Here is a 21,475-nt window from a genome sequence, read left to right on the forward strand (position 1 = left end):
TTTGTGTGACCAACAGTCCAAATCCCAAAGATAGTTAAATTACTCACAACCAAGGGAATATTTGACATCTTGAAAAATAATGAAACTATCAATCGATTATCAAATTTGTTGGCATTTGATGTTCTGTTGATTGTCCAACAGACTGACCAACAAATTGTTTCAGCTCTGATACTGACAAATAATTAATCAAATACATCGATAAAATAATAAAGCCTCCCCCCTCCATACATTCTACGACTTTAACAGCTTGCACAAATAGCTTTGGAAAATACACTTATCCATTTTCTTGCTGAGAGTTAAATCAAAAGATCAATACCACTCTCACTGTCTGTATGGTAAATTTGAAGGTACATCCAATAGCCAGTTAGCTTAGTTCAGCCTTAAGACTGGAAGCAGGGTTAAAAAGGACCATCTAGCTATGTTCAAAGGTGACAAAATCTCCCTAACAGGCCTATTTACTGGTCAGAAACATGACTTTCTGGGGTCAATGGCAAACAAATTCTTTAAAAAAATGCTTGTTTTTTTTCAGAGACTCCAACCATGTGTCCAAACACGAGTCATTTGATTATTAAGATGTTCATATACTTGTAAAGAATTGCACGGCCTTGGCCAACAATTACTGTAGGAAGTCCATCAGCTGCCTTAAAGAAATAAATGGCAAAGAGAAATGAGAAAGCGGGAACAACATACAGAGAGGGATGATATAACCAAGTCAGACATAGAGAGAGTCATTCTCTGCTCAGATTAACACCACTGCGCTTATCTTGAGGTCCTCTACTCCCACTCTCCCTCTCTCCTGCCCTGTCTCCTTCCCTCCATCGCACCCGTCCTGCATTCACCCACCCATCAATCATCAATCATTCATCCTGTTACCAAATCAATCAATCACTCATCTGTCTACAACCCTCCAGCCATCCCCACCCAACTCCTGGTCGGACCACTCAGCCAGAGGAGAAGCACTGGCATCAGCACCACCAGTCACAGCCACCTGTTCTCCCCTTGCTCAAATCCCCATCTCCTGTTACATAAAGAGACACTTGCACTGTTGCAATGCAGCATCAGGCGCTGTTGTGCAATAGCATTAAAAATACCTCAGGGTCAGCGAGGAGGAAAGTTGAAAACAGGATATTCTGGTGGAGAGAGACAACAAAAAACAAGTCGTGAGCGTCGGTCTGTCTGTCACTTGAAGGTGAGAGTGCACCATTCAGCCCTGCTTTATACGCACTGTGCCTTTGAAGAGCTGAGAGCAATCAATTAGCGATTTCCACCGCATGGTACCAACTCAACTCCACTCCACTCTACTCGACTCGACTCACTTTTAATACCAGGTGCTTCTTTTTCCACTGCAGATAGAACTCCCTCAATGTGGCATAATGCTATTGTGATGTCTGCTTCAATGCAACACACATGAACAATGGAGGAATTCAAAGGGATACCAACCAGAGAAACATCTTTCTCTCCTCAATTGGCCATGGTGTGGTTTTGCATGTTGCCATGCTAACAGAAATGTAACAGGATACAATGAGCAGTGTATAGTTGCTTGGGTTTTTTAAAATGGCAGGTTTGTTCAGAACAATGACTCTGCAGTGTTTTCACATCACCTTTTGGTGCCACCTTAGCTAACTTAGAACCTCAACAGAGGCGATAACCAAAAAGTACCAGATACCTGCTACTTTTACGCGATGGAAAACCAAAAAAGGTGAGTCAAGTCAAGTCAAGTGAAAAAGGGCTAAATGATAAACTTTGTGAGAGAACACTTTCCATGTGTACTGTCACTGTCATCATGAGGCAGACATCATTCTTGAAAGCCTTTAACCACCTTGTCATACTGTATCAAAAGACCGAACATGAAAGCATTTAAGAAAAGCTATGCTGTATGTTGGTAATAAATGTGTCACAATCACTGAAAAATGGCTGTTCATACTATACAAACAAAAGGTTATATTTGTAAGTATTACTCCCATAAATTCTGCATCTTTCCAACTATGCCAGCGCTAATGTGTCTTAGCTATCGCTAAAAACACATCAAATCCTAAATATATCCCTTCATGGCAAGTCACAATGTAATACTGAGTCTTAAGTCTGTTGTCAACACACCCACTTCTGCAGATACCCTCCTTTAATTCCATAAAGAAAGCCACACTAATGCTTTTGCTGCTGTTGGTGGTTGTACCGGAGCTTATGTTATAATAATACTGGCAACAATTGAATAAGAACTTCCACACTCTGCTAAAAAACCTCTCACTCAATTAAAGTCCCGCTCAAATATCTATTGTTTTCCAAATTCCATTATACCATCATCACATTTTGTCAACAATGGGGACTGTTAAGAGAAAATCTTGCCATATAATAAGACCAAATAATTTTTGCACTGAACTCAAGACATTACTTTCTATTAAATCCTCAAAAATAACTTCTTTATGTCTTTGCAAACAATTACAGCCAATCAAATTCAGTCAGAGCAAAACAGCCAATCAACCTTTGGGATGCATTCTCCAAAGTATTCTCAAAGTAACTGTAAAACAATTTGCTGATGGTTTTCACGATGTTGGGCTCATGAGAACAGCAAAGCAGTATATCAGGCCAATTGGTCCATGGAGAAGGATTGTCTTGTTAATGAAGTGTGGAGTGGAGCCACTGAGGGCTGCGTATGTCACCAGATTTACAGCGCAGCGGCCCTGTGATTCCCTGCAGCTGTAAAACGATGAGGAGGTGATTGGAGTAAATTACACTGCAGTTGTCAACCTCCTGACTGCTTACAGCCATTTGATGGTGTGTCTCTGTTACAAATTGTATCTCTCACATTCTCTTGCTCACACATGTGCACACAAATGCAGCTTTTTTTCCCGAAACTCCTACACTCTCTTTAACTCTAATATCTGTCTGCCACTTTTTTTTTTTTTCAAATTTCAAGACACAACGCAGGTACATTACCAACATGTTACACAGTGATTAAGTGCTCATTGTTCTTTCTTATCACCGTCTTTTCCTACTCTTGATCTCCTGTCACCCCAGCAGTCGTGATGTTAAGACCAGTGTCTAAATAAATACACATTTTACATCCATATTCACATAGACACATGGAAGCGAGCACATTTCTTGTAACCCATGTACAGAGATGTTTTTGGCAGCATGCAGATGTGAAGGCCAAACCACATCAAACACTGACTGTAAACAATGTGTGAACGGAAAACAGCAAAGTGTTTTATTCAAATTTTGTAGCCATGGATAAACACCAGAATGAGCGTTAGCAAAGAGATTTAGGAACTTCGGACTGACATTTTATATAGACATATGAAGTATAATGATGGCTCTATTTTATCTTAATATTTGTATGAAGAAATCCCTTGACAAGACCAAAGCCAACAATGAAATGATTCTACTAACAAGTAATGTCTTTGAAGCTACATTTGAACTACATTTTAATATCTGAAGTGGTGTTTCTGCATCAGGACATCACTAAACACGCTTCAGGATGCAAGTTCAGTACGGCTATTTTATGTGTTTATAATATTTATTAAATTTCAGCAGTATTTTCTGGACCAGGGGCATAAAACTATCAGTCTGGTTGCACATACAATACTTAGCAGAATAAATTCACTGTTGATTTTGGTCTTTTTATGGGAGTTTCCAATAACAACAAAGAGTATTTTGTTAGATAGGGTTAGGGTTAGGGTTATACTTTATAAAGCAAGGGTGTAGAGGACACTATGAGAGGATAGAGAGAGCAACTCAGACATACTTGGGAGATGCTTTAAAATTATTGAGATGCATGGATGTTACATCACGCTAGAAAGCACACCGACGATTTAACACATTGATTTAACAGTAATCCAAATCAGTGGTTGGAGACTATTCAAAATTGATTCCCATCCATAGAAAGAATGGCCAGAAAGCCCTCCCCATGCACATATTGACATATTGCTACATCATGGCTATTCTTATTTCTCTTATTTCTTATCTATCTATATTAAATACATTGCTATGCCACCTGCTGTTTTCATCAGTTGCAGATATTTAACAAACATGACTTTCTTGGAAATCAGATTCACTTGCCCAAAGCTGGGCATCATAACAGAAGAGAAGAATGAAAGTGTTTCTGCTTCTTAATATGGAACAGTGAGAAATAGCTTTCTGCTTAAAGCGGCTCGTGGGAGAATGATGGTGGTGGTGTGTAAAATTACAATAAAATACATAATTAATAGCCACATATAAACCTTCACATTAGCACATACATACACAGACACACTATAATTTTGCGCACAGATAATTAATTCATAAAATTTTAATTATACAGACACACAGAAAGCAGTGCGCCTTTAAAATAGCAAAAAGCTACGGGAGCCTTGCGACACTGTATATCTCCCTGCGCTATTAGCGCCAACAGTTATAAGAAACAAAGGGAAAGAAAAGAGTGGAGGCATGATGGATGAAACTCAAAAGGAAAATATGGGCATTAAATGGAGAAAGCAAGACAGAAGAGAAGAGCAGGAAAAATATGAAAGGAAACTGGAAGTAACTGTCTCCAATCAGAAACTGAGACACTGCCTCAAGGTAGAAGCAAAAGGTGAAATAAATGAGAGACATGGGCAGTAGCAGAGTGAGGAATTTCTGATGTGAGAATATGTGAATTTTTGAATTACATCATGAGAAGGGAGGTGTGTAATCAAAGAGATTGAGAGTAGAGGAGGTGGGACACAAGCCATAAAGAGAAAGAGAGAGAGAGTTAAAAATGGAGAGGGAAGAGAAAGGGAGATGAGTCGTAAAAAATGGAGAAGGAGATGAGAATGCTGGGCTGTGAGGGGGGAGGGAAGGGGGAAACTAAATTGGTTAAAGGAAAGAAAAAAACCAGAGTGGGGAGGAGGGTGAGATAGAGAGGGGAATAGATATGAGGCAAAGGGAGGGGTTGAGGCGTGGGCGAGTGCAACTGAGGCTGATAGACAGCCAAGAATAGAAGACTAATTAATAGTCAAAAACTGCAGGCAGGCAGGTGTGGAGAGAAACTCACAGCAAGAGGGAAGAAATATAGTGATGGATGGCTTCCTACTCTACCTACCTAACAAGACAAGCAGATTTAGGGTATATCTTTTCAGATACTGCACTATTGCATATCACACAGAGGTAAAAGCAGAGGCAGCACAGGAAGGGGAGGGTGAAGACAAATAGGAGCATGAGATGAGTAAGAATGGGTAACAGACACATGGGGAGAGATGGGGAGAGAGATAGAATCAGAGATTAAGCTGGACAGAGAGGAAGAGTGAGAGAGAAACTCATTATCTAAGGTGAGGAGAGGGTTTCCTAGGAGATTTGAAATGAATAACTTACAAGGGAGATTTGCTCACACACACGCCTGACATTTCTCTGTGAGGGGAAAGCATTCAAGTTAAACCGCAAATAAAGTTTAATTACTCAAACGGCTTATCACACTGCCACCTCCCTCGCACACAGCTTTCAACAAACACAGTCCCGACCTTGAAAGTTTGCCATGGGTGCGGTTTAAACCACATGTTGTCTGACAAAAGACAAACACACATACACACTTTATAAGCCTATGCAGCTCCCCATCCTCCAACACATAACAATGCCAACCGCCACCACTCTTCTAGTCACTATGTGTCCATCTAAGTCTCACCATGTGTGTGCAACAGTGAAGCGCCTCTGTTTGTGGATGTTGTTGTTGAGCAGCATGCGGCGAAGCAGACGCGGTGAGTTGCGGGGAGAAAGGCGGGGGGAGATGGAGGAGGGCGACCGCCGGTGTCCTCGTGGCCTCTCTGGCTGCAGCAGGTTCTCCCGCAGGATCTTCACCAGGTCTTCATTCAGGCCGGAGTGTTTTGGCATGGGAGGCACTGCCAGGGTGTCCTGGTGGGTCACCCCCATGCCTGCCTGCTGGGCCATGCCTGCCCCGGCTTCACCACCACCAGCACCACCAGCAGCACCAGCACCAGCCAAATGATTGATCAGCAAAGGCGGCCAAGATATATCAGAGATAAAGCAATACACACACTAAATGAACGCTTCTTCTTTATAAGAGTCCAAGGATTTCCTCAAATTTTTGTATTTAGTTAGAAAAAAAAACATCCAACACATCCAAAAATCCTGTGGATGAAAAACGGAAAAAAGCTCTGCTAGTAATTCCTCACACCAGCAGCTGCCTCTGTGCAAAAGCAGGGGATATAAAAGAGAAGAAAAATCCCTGCTCTCTTTCTCCCTTACCGTCTTTTAAGGAGCCAGCAGATGAACAGAAGCACTGAGTGCTGCTGCCTTTGTCTGCTCTGCAACACTGGATGTCTGCTGTGAAAGTGCAAGAGAGAAGATAAGGGGAGGATGGAAGAAGGATAGAGGGAGGGCGGGAGGCAAGTGCAAAAAAAAAAAAAAAAAAAACACAGGGAATTCCGTCTATTCCAGCCCTTTCTCCATGAGGCCTGCAAGCAAAGTCACAGCCCAGAGAAATCAAGCCTAACAACAGTTAAGCTAAACAAATTCAGTCTATTGAGCCCTGAATAACCCAGTTCTGTTTGGTAAAAGCCGGGAACCCGTGGTGGCTCACCAGTAAAAAGCCCTAGCCCAGTAGGATTCAATCCAGTTAGGCTTGGTTGAGGTCTGTTCCATCCAGTCGAAGCAGTTTATCCTGCCTTCCTCTCCCTACACTGAGAGACTGACTGCTGACTGCAGCCAGTTTATAAGCTACTGATCCTTTGGAGCTGAGCAGAGCGTGAGCATGTGTGAAAGAGTGTTTGTTTATGTGTGCGCGAGTGTGTGTGTGTGTGTGTGTGTGTGTGTGTGTGTGTATATGTGCGCACGCGCACACAATAGAGAAACATGGACGTATATAGACAAAGATATGGTAAGCTTGAGTAACACTGTGCAAAAATGTTGTATGCATGCATGCATCTGACAGTCGAGGCACATGAATCTGTGAGGGTGCATTACTCGATGCAGCAGACCGCAATAAAAGCAGCCATTAGTTATTGAGTAACCCTCAATCCACACTCAGCATGAAAGGACATCCCTAGATACAACAAATGATGCATTGTGTATACCGATAGTGTGGATGTGCACAAATTTGCACTTGCATTTCACCCACATTAGAACATATACAAGAAAAGCTTCCATGCGAGCAACGTCGTCTTGCCTCCAGCTTCTGTCGCTCTCTTCACTACACTTCAATGTATTCATTTTTCAAATGAGGGTAGACATGCTTGTAAATATGTAAACATTGTCTGCTGAATCTAATATGCTACCCCCTAGCCTTTTTCCTCCTCAGCCTAGCAACCAGCAGCTTATCTTGAATGTGGAGCATACCTCCCTCTAGCCAGCTTTTAGTCACTCTATTATCAACCCCAAGACACCCTTAAAACCTACCTCTAAGTGTCAACATCTTACTGTTCTATTCCTATATTCAGCTTCTACAAATGCCCCTTGGCATACATAGTCAAGTTAGTTTTATTTATATAGCGCCAAAATAACAACAGAAGTTATCTCAAGGCACTTTCCAAATAGAGGAGGTCTAGACCATCTCTTTAAAAACATACAACACTTTATTCTTCAACAATCAACCTGGCCTAGTAGCAACCTAAAGAAACATGTTTTAAGCATTTCATTTCAAGACTACTGAGAGCTGATCCTATAATATACAATAAAATGAATGAATTATGAGTTCAACTCTAGTATGCAGCACTTATTATGCTCTTACATACAGTTAACTGTTTCTCATCAAAGCAACCAAAATATGCATAACACAAAAGCAAAAATACAGATCAAAACATAATCAGGGGATCTCTCTCTGGCTCCAGTTTACATTCCTGAAATTTAGGGTAACAAGACTAAGGCCTTATCCACATATAGGTGGATATTTATGTCAAGAGCGTGCCAAACCAACAGGTGGCGATATAACTCTTACTGTAAAGCCATGCTGGCCAATCAGCTGTGATTCCCAATTAAATTAGGCTAACAACAGTAAAGTCACGAAACCCCAGTTCACTGTGTACATGTCAACATGAACAAATGAGTATCTGAAAATCTTCGCATTGAAAGGAGTTTTGCAAAAGGCTTGTTTTGAGTGACCTACAGCACAGTTTGCATGTGGATGACAGGCTAAAATGCACAGGAAACGCTATGTTTAAAAACAAAAAACTACCTGTACCTGTGAAAGCAGTCATGCTAACTACTCTGTAAAGCGGTGGTCGTGCTGTAGCCTAAAATTGCCTAACATTGGCACAATGTTTTATGAAAACCTTACAATGGCAATGTTAACATGCTGATGTTTATGGTGATCATTTTTATTTAGCATGTTAGAATGCTAACATTTGTTGACCACAAAGTTCAGGCTGGTGGGAATGTCATTAGTTATGCAGGTAGCATGCTTTGCGGGTGTTAAGAAATGTCACTCTCAATTGAAAATGCCATTCTAGAAATTAAAGAACACATTGAAGTTCATGGGTTTTTCAAAATATAACAATATTGCACCAACTGGCATTAAGAAATATGACAGCTTGCAGCTGTAGGGTGCCATCAGGGCAAGCAAGGCAAGCAGTGCTTATAATTAGTTAAAGCTAAAAATAGCCATCAGTAATAATAATAATAATAATAATAATAAGCAATGGAATGGAAGTGATATCTGCCCTTACATCTCAGAAAAGCGTACTGTCCATTAAAGGATTTCATATTGCCTGTTTATATTCTTCTAATTTGCTGCTGTCTTGCGACCGCCGTAGGATATTGTCTCTGGAATCTCAGTTGACTTCCAGCCATTCCATCTATCATTTATGTCATTTTTGTGGCCGTGGCCGTGTCCCATTGACAAAGGCTGGGGTTCGTCGAGCAGAAACAGAAGCAGCATTTCTTTGGACATTCACGTATGCTCATTGTGGATAATCCCGGGATCATTAACAGGTGGCTAGTAGGACTGTGCACATGATTAGTTGACTAAATGGTTTAACATTGCTACCCTCGATAGTCAGCGTCAGACATACTGGTGGGTTAAAATAATTATGTTATTGTCAACAGCAACAGGTTATTAGGAACATCACAAGGGACTAGCTATAGCTAGCCACAGATGCGCTACAACTCACTTGCTAAAAGTGTGCTTGTCAAGCTGCCCTTGACTCCACCATTCCAAGATCAGTTATGAAACTCTACTTGAACATTAGAAAATTACTTCAACGACTTCTTCCTAAGTGTGAAGAGGCAGCAGTAGCAAGTAAATGATCAAATTACACTGTGATTGAAGTATGACTTGTCTTATTAATTAACTGGGTCAACATGTGTGAGGACGAAGAGTTAAGGTGTATTGTGGAGCTGCTGCACTGGCCTACCTCACAATTTTAAGATAAGCTGCTGTTACACGAGTGGCATGATTCCTTTAAGAATAGCTCTGTGTGCAGGGCGTGAATATTGGAGCAGGGGAGACAGTCCAGTTTTGTATGTGACAGTGAACTGTTTGTCAGAAAATAAATGCTGCAATCTTGCTTGTCACCTGCAGTTTGAAGTGAAATGGGTTATCCCCGAAGTTACAGACAACTTTGGCCCTGGAGTACCACATAAGTCTGCCCTGTGCTTTTCAACTTCAGTCTGGAAGCTGAAGCAAGAAAGGTTAACACTAGGCGACCACAAAGGGACTCTCTCACATTCAAGATAACAGCAGCAGACTGGCCTGCTGCAGCCACACCATACAGTGAAAATAACAGGTGAGATAAATTGGAGAAATTGGCAAAATAGTGCCTGTTTTCCCCACCCAGCTAAGGAGCTAAGATAATATGGCAGCCATCAGCCAGTGCCTCAAGGCCCAAAGTAAACACGACATTGTCCGGAAAATTAACCAGCCACTCCAACACTTTCATAACACTGTAAGAAATAAAGGACATTATAAGCCTTCTTAGGTGAAGGACAGACTGTTACAGTGAAGCAACATGCAAGTGATACATCCTATGTGCCCTTTCAGCAAAGTTAGCGATCATTAATCTCTTTGTTGATATTGATCAGAAAAGTTGCTGCTTCTAAGACTTTGGTGTGGGCATACAAAGCAAAGAGCCATGTCCACACATGCACTATGCCTAGATCCAGCCTTTAAAGCTTCACACCCCTTGCTGTAATTCATGTAAAGACACTGACCTTGGACATTTATTAGAACAGGACAATAATCAAACTGTGCAGAATGTGCACACCAGCCCTGTCCTATACACCACTAGACTTAATCTGAGAGTGAGGAAGACTATGATCCCAGGGAGAGAGTCCCCAACTTATGTCATGGTCAGTATGATAGCATCACTCTGTGGAAAGAGTCTCATGAGCTCATTTCTCATTACTGGACAGAAAAGATTATGGCTGTTCTGCCCTCAGGGTGCAGTGAGGGCAAACATCCACATGGTCTTCTCAGTGGGACTACAACCATCTGGTGGGGGAAATCAAGACTGCTTACAGCCCCTCTTCTCTTCTTCAGCTCTATCAAACTTAGACAGCATGTCTGCAAACTAGGTGAAGTTCTTCATGTGTTCAGAGATGACACGGTAAAGTGCCAGTAGTCTACTGCGACATGACGCGCTGAAGTTTTCAGTCACGCTGTAGGGGATGCAGAAATTATACAGCCTGCCACCACCACAGCCAAGCATGAACAGCTAGCTGAGCTGCTGTGCACCTATGGCAACATGCTCTTGACTGTTCCCAGCGACCTTGGCCCTACAAGCCTGGTGCAGCAACTTGGCCAGTTGCAGTTAAGAAGCCACCACACCACATGGCGTGGGAGAAGCAACCTGATGCCTACCTGGAGCAGCAGAGCCTGGAAGCGTCCACACCCACAGAGGCTGTGCTTCGCCTACAGTGATGGTACATACAAAGGATGGAACATAGCGCCTCTGCATAGATTAAATGACTGCACCATTAAAGTGGCTTACCCGCTGCCCCTCATCCAAGGTACACTCCACACCCTCTCCACTGCCAAATGGTTCAGCATACTGCCTCTTGCCTCTGGTTGCTGGCAAGTTGAACTGACCCCAGAGCCCACTAAGCTGCAGCCTTCTGCACCAGAAATGGACTGTTTGAATGTAACGTCATGTTAACATATTTACAGTTAACCATGTAATATAATACCACAGCCTGTCTGTTCTGCTGTTAACATCTTTTCATCTCTGTTAATCAATTGTAAGGTTACCTGTGCAAGAGCTGCAGTAAGTGTAAGAAGTTTGAGAACGCATACTGAGACAGGAAAATACAGGCTACTTGTCACTGGACTGTGTCATAGTCAGCTAACAGTGAATATTTTAAAGATTACAATAGAAGTGATTTTAGATATTTTTCCTCTATATTGTATATTTGATATTTTTACTGTAAATTAAATGGAATAATCCTAATACTTGTTCAGCCAGGAGAGAGACTTTCAGCACAGGAAGGACAGGCAGGATGGGCCCTGAATTGAAGAGAGATTTCTAGTACCACTGTCACGAAAAGGCATGTTTTAGTCGGATCCATTTTTCTTGTTAGCGTAGTAAACAACAGAATTGTACATTCAGCAGGTAGAGAAACTGCTAACGTTACAGTTCAGCAAACTAAGACATGGCATTAAATGCTGCAGTGCTAGAGGAATATACAAACATAGGGCAGAGGTTATGTTACATTCATAATTACTGTAGACTGTAGAAAAATGCCAGCAAAGGGTAGATGAAAAATAGCTTGAAATTGATTGGGGTTTCTCAACCTCCTGGACATTAGCCCCTCACAGTGAATCTCTGGGCTGAATGAATTAGAAAAACACTTAGGTGCTGAAGATGTAACATTTTTGAAGATGTAGGGTTGGTGCATTTGACCTGTCACCATCTAAATGCAAACTTTGTTCAAAGACAAGCTGTGGCAGTAGGTTAAGCACTTTCAGCCATGGCAGCAATGCAGGGGCGTTAGCCTTCATTTGACTGCTTGAAATTTGTCATCACCTTACAACAGTCAGAGGAGACGAATGGCATTCTTTGAGAAAATGTTTTCCACATGATGAACACAAATCATTACTATCATTCTTTCCTACTGCGTTCCCCCTAATATACATCTGTCTTTCCTTTCTTCTGCTACCTATTTTACTTCCTGTCTCTTTGTCTCCTTTTCTTTGCAAAACATTTTTTCTTGAGCCCTCCCTATTGCTGTGCATGACGTCTAAATTCCCCATGGTTACCAGGGGCAACATGGATGGAGAGGGACATGTGGATTTGTCAAAAACTAAAGGCTGGAGGAACAAAAGCAAGAAAAGGGAAGCCGATCTGCAGGGCAATACTGTACAGACACTCAAACAGACATACACCACACAAACTCTGCAACACAGAAACAGCAGTACACCACATTGGCAAGTACTGATAATGCAAATGAAAGCAAGTGCACCTTGCTCATGTCTGACCAGTTTCTTTTTTTTTTTTTTTTTTTTTTTACAATGTTTTAAGAAAGAAAAAAACTGTATGATGATTGCTAAACAGAGTGATTTCCACTGCGGTCTCCAAAATCTGTAGTAAAAAATCTGATACTTTATGACTGTGGTCAAAATTGTATGTGTAGCTGTAGACTTTTCCCATTTTCTTTCATATAGGGATTAGAGACAAAAGCGTGAACACCTGATCTGACAGTGAAATCTAATCCAAGAGCCCTCCAAAAAATATTTCATCCAAATAAATGTAGCCCAAACTGACAAAAACACAAAAAAAATGGACATCTCTTTGAGTGTCTCAACAAAAACTGAACACTATAGCACTTAACAAGTGTAGCATTTTGTGTAGGTGTTGATATAGTCTCAAGCCTTGTACATTATGTACTGGCCTACAGGATAACAGATGTATGATTCATACTTGAGTGGCAGACAATAAAATAATAGCAGTCAGATACAGTATTTTCTAACTTCACCATACACTGAAGGAAAGTGAATATCAGAGTATTTTGTTTTGTTTGTATTCACTTTCATACATAATTCAGCTTTGGTTTGGTTTTGTCAAATGTTTTGTCTAAATTTGTTCAATTCACTTCTTTGTAAAACAAAGCCCTCGGTGAACAATGAGCAGGGCGCACTGTCTGCTTAAATAATACATCAAATCTGCATGTAAATCTGAGCTCATTGCCTACAAGCGCCCAGCAAAATTTAATCTCGACAGATTGGATGCCTTTCTTTTGGCAGCACACAGCATGCCGTCACCTCTGAGAGCACAGTCTGGAGTCTGGACTGTTATTGGCAAAAGGTTTCTCTGCGTGACACTTGACTATCAAATCAGTACACTCAATTTCATATCATGTCTAAGGATGTTCAAGATGGAGTTTTATTACATGTACCTGTTGCTATAGGTAACACTTACATAAATCTGATGGCCTAACAGTTGTATGGAAGGTGAGGGGACAGTGCTGATCCTATTGAAACAGTATTTAGTGGGAGAAGGGGGAGGGGCAGTAGTGCAAGCGTAAACAAGATGACTTAAATCACCAAAGAGCCCGTGAGAATTCCTCTGCAGCTCAAAGTGGACTCAAGTCTTTACAAGCTACAATATTACTAACAGACACACAAACCTTAATGCAGCTCTGCCTCCCCCAAGTGGACATCCTCTACCACTGAGATTCAGTGGCTGGTCCAGATTTTCATTTAAAAGGATCACAAGAGATAAAATGTTTTATCTATAGTGTACAACATTTTGACAAAAATATTCTTACAGAATTTTTTTTTCTTGCACAAAAATTTGGCAATCACCTTCTAAATTTTTGATTGCAGCCTCTAAAATCCAATCCCTCACACCATTTCTCCCATATTGTGTGTGTATATAGTATTTCAAGTGAGTATTTTTCTTCTTCTAACCTTTAGCACAAACACAACTCATTATTTAAAGAGAAACAGTTTGTATCCTCAAGGACAGTGTCCTCTTTTACCACCCTGTCCCCGACACAAAGATTGTTGATAAATTGATTGCAGATAAAAAATCCCACTGTACATGTACTAAGGGTTTTCCTGTTTCAGATTATTTCCAATTTCAGTACCCAGCTCGCTACTTCTTTTGGTCGATGTAAACTATGGAACATTTTTCTGCAGTAGTATAGAATTGTATCAATTACAAATAAATTAAAACATCAAGTCTAGCTCTAACACATTATTCACACTGACATTGTGATTACTAACATTATATCTGCATCTTAGTTAAGTAAGAGGAGTAGAAGGTGCATTCAGGACTAATTTTACACAGTTTGGGAAAGGATCAGATGTGATAGCAATACACAACATACTCTTTCATGTACTAGAAATGTGCTATAATGTAAAGTGGTGGAGAGTCCAATGTCAAGCATTTAACCAACAGATGGCAGTATGTGTTTGGAAATGTGTTCTAGTAAACAGAAAGTTATCAGAAAGATGCAGACTATGACTAGACACTGGTTAAAAAAACAGTTAGTGTCAAGTTAGTTTGTCACAAACATGCTAGGGCCAAAGGTGATGTGTTTATGCTGTTAAGATTTGATATTCACTTTGTTCAGAGCTTATCTCCATCTTAGCCCATGTGGGGTCACTGCAGCTATTTCTGAGAATCTCATTTATACTGTTTCAACTGTCATGGCTAATATGGACCATGCAGTGCTCTTAAGAAGTGCTGTGTCTTTCTCCTTTTGCCAGTGATGTTTTTCTTTATAATTTTAACATTTAAGGAGCTCTCCCCTCGGATGACTCACAACTTGTGGTGAAAGCAATCAGCCTTGTGACTGCACAAATGGAGCCAGTCCAAAAGTGGGAAAAACTACTAGTGTGAATTACCAGTGCCTTTCATGGGTTTTATAAAGGCCAGTGTGGTGCAACAAAATGACACAAGATGTGACAGCAGTCATCAAGCGAACTGTTGTTCTGCATCACTGCTCACCTGTAGTGTACAACAGACCTTTGCTGCCTCATAAGAGAAAGCTGAATACTGAAGGGAGCAAAACAAAACCTGCATGTAATCATATCATCAAAACAAAGCCCTTTGAAAATACACTCGAATAGCACCGAAGTAGTATGCCTGTCTATAATGAACTGTTCTATTTTTATTTTTATTCATTAACTTGAAGGATCTGGTTTTGATTTCTCAAGTCTAAAACATATCGTCTGTCTCTGTCTCTACCTGAGAAAAATATATTCTTTAACCTACTTTTTCTTCCTCATGTCTACCTGTTATGACTCCTCTCCTATTATTCAAGTACATCTTCCTGTTGTCCTGTACAGCTGGTCTCTCAGCCAAAGCAAGGTTATATCACGGGCAGTTAGCTGGCTAGCACAGCTGTCAGAGTGACCCTGACAGGGACTGTGGTCTAATTCCCTCCCTGCAACTGATGGTCAAAGGTCACACATTCCTGCCTCCTGGCCTAAAAGCGCACACACAAAGATAATTTATGACTGGCAGGATGGCTGTGGGGGACCTGGGTTATTCTGTAAATAATGGGCAAACACTGTTAAAATTTGAGACATGTAGATCTGAACATGAGCTCGGTAATTATGTTCCTTCTGTCTACAGGCACCAAATAAGTGTGTTTTCATATTCATCATTGTAAAATCAAGAGCTTAGATGCTTTCTTTCCCTAGCAACAACATTTTAAATATTTGATATCCAACAGTAACTCCAATGGCTCAAATTATTCAGAAGAAAGGAAAAATAATTGATCCAGTGCAAATAATAAAATAGCATCCGTTATTACATTTAATTTATACAGTAACATGAACATAATGAGTCGAAGCAATGTGCATCAAGACTGAGCAATGACCAAGCAAGCCAAAACTTTAAGGAATTTTTAGTTATTATTGGGTTGACTGCTATGGGAAGAAGTAAAATGGACCTTGGCTACGATCCATTAAAATACTCTGCTGGAACATTTGATTAAATGCGCGCGTGTGAGTGTGCGTGCCATTGAATGGAAGCTTTTGTGGACATGTCTTGTGTTCAGTTGCATTTATTTTGGAGCATGGCAATAGTTGTTATTTATTGAGCGGCACTCTGGCATGCACACAGCCTTCCATGATGAGAGGAAATGGACAGAGCAGAGGGATGGAGGAGAGTGAGGGAAGGAGGGAAAACAAGCGGAGCAGCTTGCAAGGCAAGAGAGGAACTCAGAGCGGCCTGTAACTGACGCAAGGTGACAGTAGATGAAAGTGCATGAATACAAATGACCACAGGGATATAGTAGAGGGGTCAAGATGGTTGGGAGGAGGGGTGGAGATTGGGGTAGCACCAGATATAGCCCATGGTTGTAAATATGGTGGTCCCAGGAAGGCTGAACCTGCTGCTGTGAGTGTCTATCTCTATAGACACATCTAATTGTATGTGTTACATTATACAAATAGCACATACACTATTTGTATGCGTTATGTGCTGTATGTATGGGGACATTTTATATTTTATATAGAACACACTAATAATGCCAGTGACATTTTTTTCATTCTTATCAAGATCTCCAGCAAAGGATTAAGAGTAACACTACTGATGGTACACTGGACATACATGCACAGGCAAAGAATTTACTAAACTCCTTACAAACAATGTGGTAAATGAGATAATAGTGTATTGTAATATTGCTCATTTAGGAAAGAAATAATGGAAGAATAATGCTACGATTTGTGGACATGGTTGTGGAGTGGCCACTGTGCATGATGGGTGGAATTACTCATCAAAACTGACAGGGAATTATGTTTATAATAACACCTGGAAGAATCTCAGGAGTTGCTGAAGAATGTTCAGCAGACATATATTTCAGTGGATTTTTAAAAAAATGGTATGGGCACAATGATGTCTGGTATTTCTAAACAATGGAATCCACTACATAAACAAGTCAAAGAATAACATGATTATAATGGCATGCCATGACATACATAAGCTGAAGTGCAGATGGGGAATACAGACATTAAGAGTACTCCAGGGATCAAAATCCAGGCAGTGGAACCAGAGATCATCTTTTTTATTCCATGCATTCTTCTTCCTTGTCAAAACTTTTCCCTCAATGTAACTGAACAGTCAGCAATCCGGTCACAGTTTCAGGTTTGTTATGCCAGTGGTGGCAAATGCAGCTTTGAGTCGCTAGCTATAGGCAGAAATGAAGAGTGGGCTACAGAGGTCCTAACTTCTGTCTAACTCCACACTTGCAAGTTTCTTTTTCTTCACTTTCAAACCTCAAGTGACATTACTTGAGGCACTTTACTTGGCACAGCCACAGCTCCCTCTGGAAGCACAAAGGCCTTATACAACTCTTTTCACATATGTAGTAGTGTTCCCCAAGACCTTAAAACAGATTTTGATGTACAAAATTGGCAGAGTCACCTTTTAAGAATAGTTTTGACCGATTTGATCAGGCCATTATCACAGAAGACATTCTGACATGTCACAGTGGGAAAAGCACAAGTATAATAATAAAACAATGAATTTCCATTTGGCAACAGGGTCCTGGTATTCTACATGCTGCACATACATGTCTGTCAAAGTGTCATGGCAACTGGGACACTGCAATGGAATGGGGTCATTGTGAATATTATCAGTAACACCGGTGCTTTTTCTGTTATGAAAAGTCAGTTTGTTTGCTGTGAAAAATGTCTGTTATAGTTAGAGTTTAAACATGTGGCTAGTATAACAAAATTGATCTCTTGATTTAAACATTTCATCACTTTTTATCCTTCCATTTATCCTAAATGGATAAAAGAATGTCTTTGATAATTGCATAATATGTTATTATTTTTTTTTTTTAAAGTTGCAGTTCAAATGTTTTCCTACCTAAGCTAATCATGGAAACATGTTCTACAAGGCAGAAAAATAAACCAGAAGTGCAATTGGGCCTCATTATCCCAGGAACTAAAATGAGAATTTCCACAGAACTCTACTGTTTCAGCTGGTGGAGTGAACTATGAGAGAACAGCACTGATACTCAGCTGACATTTCCCAGAAACACTGGCACAGTATGATAAAAAGCAGTGAGCAAACATATAGTATAGAGACTAATTAATCGTATTTTATTATTCTAAAAAAAGGACACTTAATGGCACATGGCAAAAAGCTATTGGGTATTTTAATGAGGAGTAGAAACTCAGGGAGTAATGACAGAAAGGGTAAAATGGAGGAAGAGGTTTTTCAATGTCTCTCTATATAACTTCTAAAAAATTGATGAGCCCTAATGTGCACAACGGTACATGACAGTGTCACAACAAGCAAAAAAAGTTTAAAGGGGCATTACCATCCACAACAGTGTAAAATGGGGTAAGTTAAAGTCTCACCAAAATAATGTGTATTGTCAAATCTAACCAGTTCAGCATTTTCTCTCTCTAGTAGGCCTACTCCTTATTTTTTATAACAAGACGAGTCCAAACCTAGTATATGGCTGAACCGCGTGTGGTCAATGCGAAATTGACATCATAGAAAAGCACGTCCATCAATAGTTTCCAAGCCCCACTGTCATAAGAAAGAGCACGGTGGAAAACTGCAGGAACTGCTAAATGATGATTACAAAAATGAAGCAACGGGAAAATATAAGCTCATTGATGTTTTACTTCTGCTGATCTCATCACAGCGGAGAAAATGAGGGCAGTTGAAGAGAGAAGTCTGTCTGCAGACTGCAAGAGAGGGGCGTAACTGTAAGTGGGTGAAACAGCAAGTAAGGGGCCTAACTGCAAGTTGTCCAAATCAAACAGAACAAAGTGAGATACTGTCAGCAAAAATATATAGGTCTAGTAATTCTTGTACAATCATCATAGTCTGCCCCTGTAAGGACTATTTGTATGAACTTTACATTTGGACTTTTGCTGATGCCCTCCAGGACAGGTCTGTCTGCTTTGTTCGTCTTCCAGGCCATTCTCCCAAGCTGCCTAGTCTGTCTGTCAGGCATCCAGACCATCTTCCTGAACTACCCAGTTTGTCTGTCCAGCCCCCTAGCCATTCCCCAGAGCTGATTCTCCATTCCTCTCTGTGTCCTCTGGCCTTTAATGCTGCTCTGACAGGTTGTGCATCAGGTACCTCAAAACCTTGGATGAGGAAAGTTTGAACGCTTTTGTGGCTTCAGCCACTGCCATGCTCTCTTCCTTCCATTCCAGCTAATCCAGTTTGCCTTACTCCCAGCCTGCTATCCACCCACAAGCTTCCCATTTGGCTAGCCTTTGGCCTCTAGCTATCAGCCAGCATCCCATTGCCACAGGGAGACTCAGCTGCCCAGCTCTGCAATGACTCTATGGTCTAGCCAGCCAAAGCCTCCGTCCAAGGATCCCAGCAACCAGCCCAAGCCACAGCCCCAGGTTTCCAGCAACCAGCCTGAGCCTCAGCCCCAGGTTTTCGGCAACTAGCCCAAGCCTCAGCCCCAGGTTTCCAGTTACTATCCCAAGTGTCTCATCTGTTCCCAAGTCTGTTTCTGAGTCCATTCTTCAGTCTGTTCCTGAGTCACTGCCCTGGGTGAGACCACGCGTGTTCCAGCGCCTGTGATCGCCTGTGACGTCTCATCTCTTCATGAGTTGGCGGCCCTGGCTGGCGCATCATTTGTTCCCATGTTGGGGGTCTCAGTTGACATCTTGTCTGTTCTCAGGTCGGTGGTCTGTCTGACACCTGCTCCTCATTCCCAGTTGGTGGTCCGGCTGACAGCAGCTCTTCGTCCCCTGTCAGTGGCCCGGCTGACACCTTATCCTGGTCTCCCATTGATGGTCCAACCGACTCCTGACATCCAGTTTGCAGTCCACACGAGATAGGCTCCTGATCCCTTGTTGGCGGTCCGGCTAACACCTGCTACTTGCTCCCCAGCCCCATTCCTCTCCATGTCCTCTGGCCGCTGACCCCTTGGATCAAGTTACCTTTGAACCCTGAAAATAGTCTTTTCTTTTTCATATTAATAATTAGCTTACATCACTAAAGGAAACTAGAGACCATCTTGTCATTTTGCAAGTACATACCTGTAAAGTTTCGTGACTGTATCTTGCACACCTGCTGAAGTAGTTAAAACTGACTCAGTGGTAGTTCCTGCTACAGTAGGTGTCCTCAGAACATTTTGCCATTATGACACACACACACACACACGCGCACACACACACACACACACACACACACACACACACACACACACACACACACACACACACACACACACACACACATACACAAAACACATTCTTGTGGCTGGTAAGAGTAAAATTATTTTATTTCACAAAAAAGAATGAAAATGTTGATTATGCCAGCTGACAATTCAATCTGTTTTGCTCTTGCCAAATGAGCCAAACAAAAAAATTCAATTTTCTACATCACATGAAAATTATTTACCCGAGATCCAGCTCTTTGTAAATGAAAAGCTCCCATGCAGACTGGAATGACAGGTTAATGCGCAAGTATAGCTGGATGTCACCTAAATAATGATGAAATGAAATGAAATGAATAATACTGTATGGCTCAGCGATACCATGAAAAACCAGAAAGTTATCAGGCCTGTAGGACCTTTGGAAAATGGAGGATGTTAATCAAAGTCAGTGTGAAGTCAAGATCTGAGTTTCTGCAAAGCCATCACATTCTAAAAAATGGTAACGCCCACCTGGATGTGGGTTGAAAGAATGGACTGCTCGCTAGATGTCATTAGCATAATATAGAAAACTGCAGACTGTAAAAAGCTATTTGACTTACGTAACCTAACAATTACACAAACATACAACCTCCCAGGGCTTTTCCTGTACATCAGCTTTAAACTCCAAATGTCAAAAAAGATCCAATGGTTAAATCCAAAAACTAGCAAACAATATGGACCAATGACTGTAACAACAGAACAGCGTAGTTAGGTGTCTCTAATGATAGATGTGGTGTTCTGGCAACACTTAAAAGCATGTACATTTCACAATTTGGCATTGTATTAAACCTAGGGCAACATATGGCACTACATACAGTCCGGTGCAATAATATGAATAGATGATTAAATATAAATACTGCCGCCTGCTATCCAAGATGTATGACATCAAAATATTTCTAGAGAGACAGGTACACCTGGTGATGGCTACAAACACACAACCTGTATCGGTCTATTTGTTGAATTTACTGAGCAAGATCAGTTTTTGCTATTTGAATTAAAATTCTTTAAAGTTATTTTTTTTGGGCTTTTTATGCCTTTATTAGAGATCAGTGGAGACTGACAGGAAAGGGGGTAGAGAGAGGGGAATGACATGCAGGAAAGAGTCAGACCGATTGGGAGTCAAACCAGTGACCGCCTGCTGAGAGCGTCATGCGCTCAAATGGTATGCGCCCTAACCACTCGACTACCGGGCCGACCCATTGAATTAAAATTCTATTCAGTTGTCACAATTTATTTCTTATTATCAGTGTTTAAATATTAACATACAGTATGTTGCCTGGTGGAGATGGGAGTTTATGTACTATTAAAAGTTATGAGGGAACTAATGCAGGTGGCATTAGTTCCCTCATAGCTAACTGCATTAGGGTTAGGTCTTTATACAACTTTAGATGCCTTGTTTTCAAGGACACATTGCGGTTGTTTACCATTGGTTGTAAACATGAGC

The 21,475-nt window shown here is 41.1% G+C and overlaps 1 protein-coding gene across 5 annotated transcripts in view; it reads right to left on the reverse strand.

The window, feature by feature from the left end:
• Positions 1-21,475, reverse strand: part of pde4d (phosphodiesterase 4D, cAMP-specific) — a 184,673-nt gene that overhangs the window by 89,398 nt on the left and 73,800 nt on the right. The window contains exon 1 of one of the 5 annotated variants that reach the window (XM_071483198.1): positions 5,633-6,294. The exons of the other annotated variants lie outside the window; for them this stretch is intronic. Coding sequence (XP_071339299.1) covers positions 5,633-5,895 — 263 coding nt within the window. The 5' untranslated portion in view covers positions 5,896-6,294. Of the gene's footprint in view, positions 1-5,632; positions 6,295-21,475 lie in introns of those variants that run through there. 5 annotated transcript variants of the gene reach the window in all.

Source organism: Trachinotus anak, unplaced genomic scaffold (assembly GCF_046630095.1).
Source record: "Trachinotus anak isolate AG129_WGS33_773 ecotype Australia unplaced genomic scaffold, CSIRO_AGI_Tana_v1 ptg000008l, whole genome shotgun sequence".
NCBI lineage: Eukaryota > Metazoa > Chordata > Actinopteri > Carangiformes > Carangidae > Trachinotus > Trachinotus anak.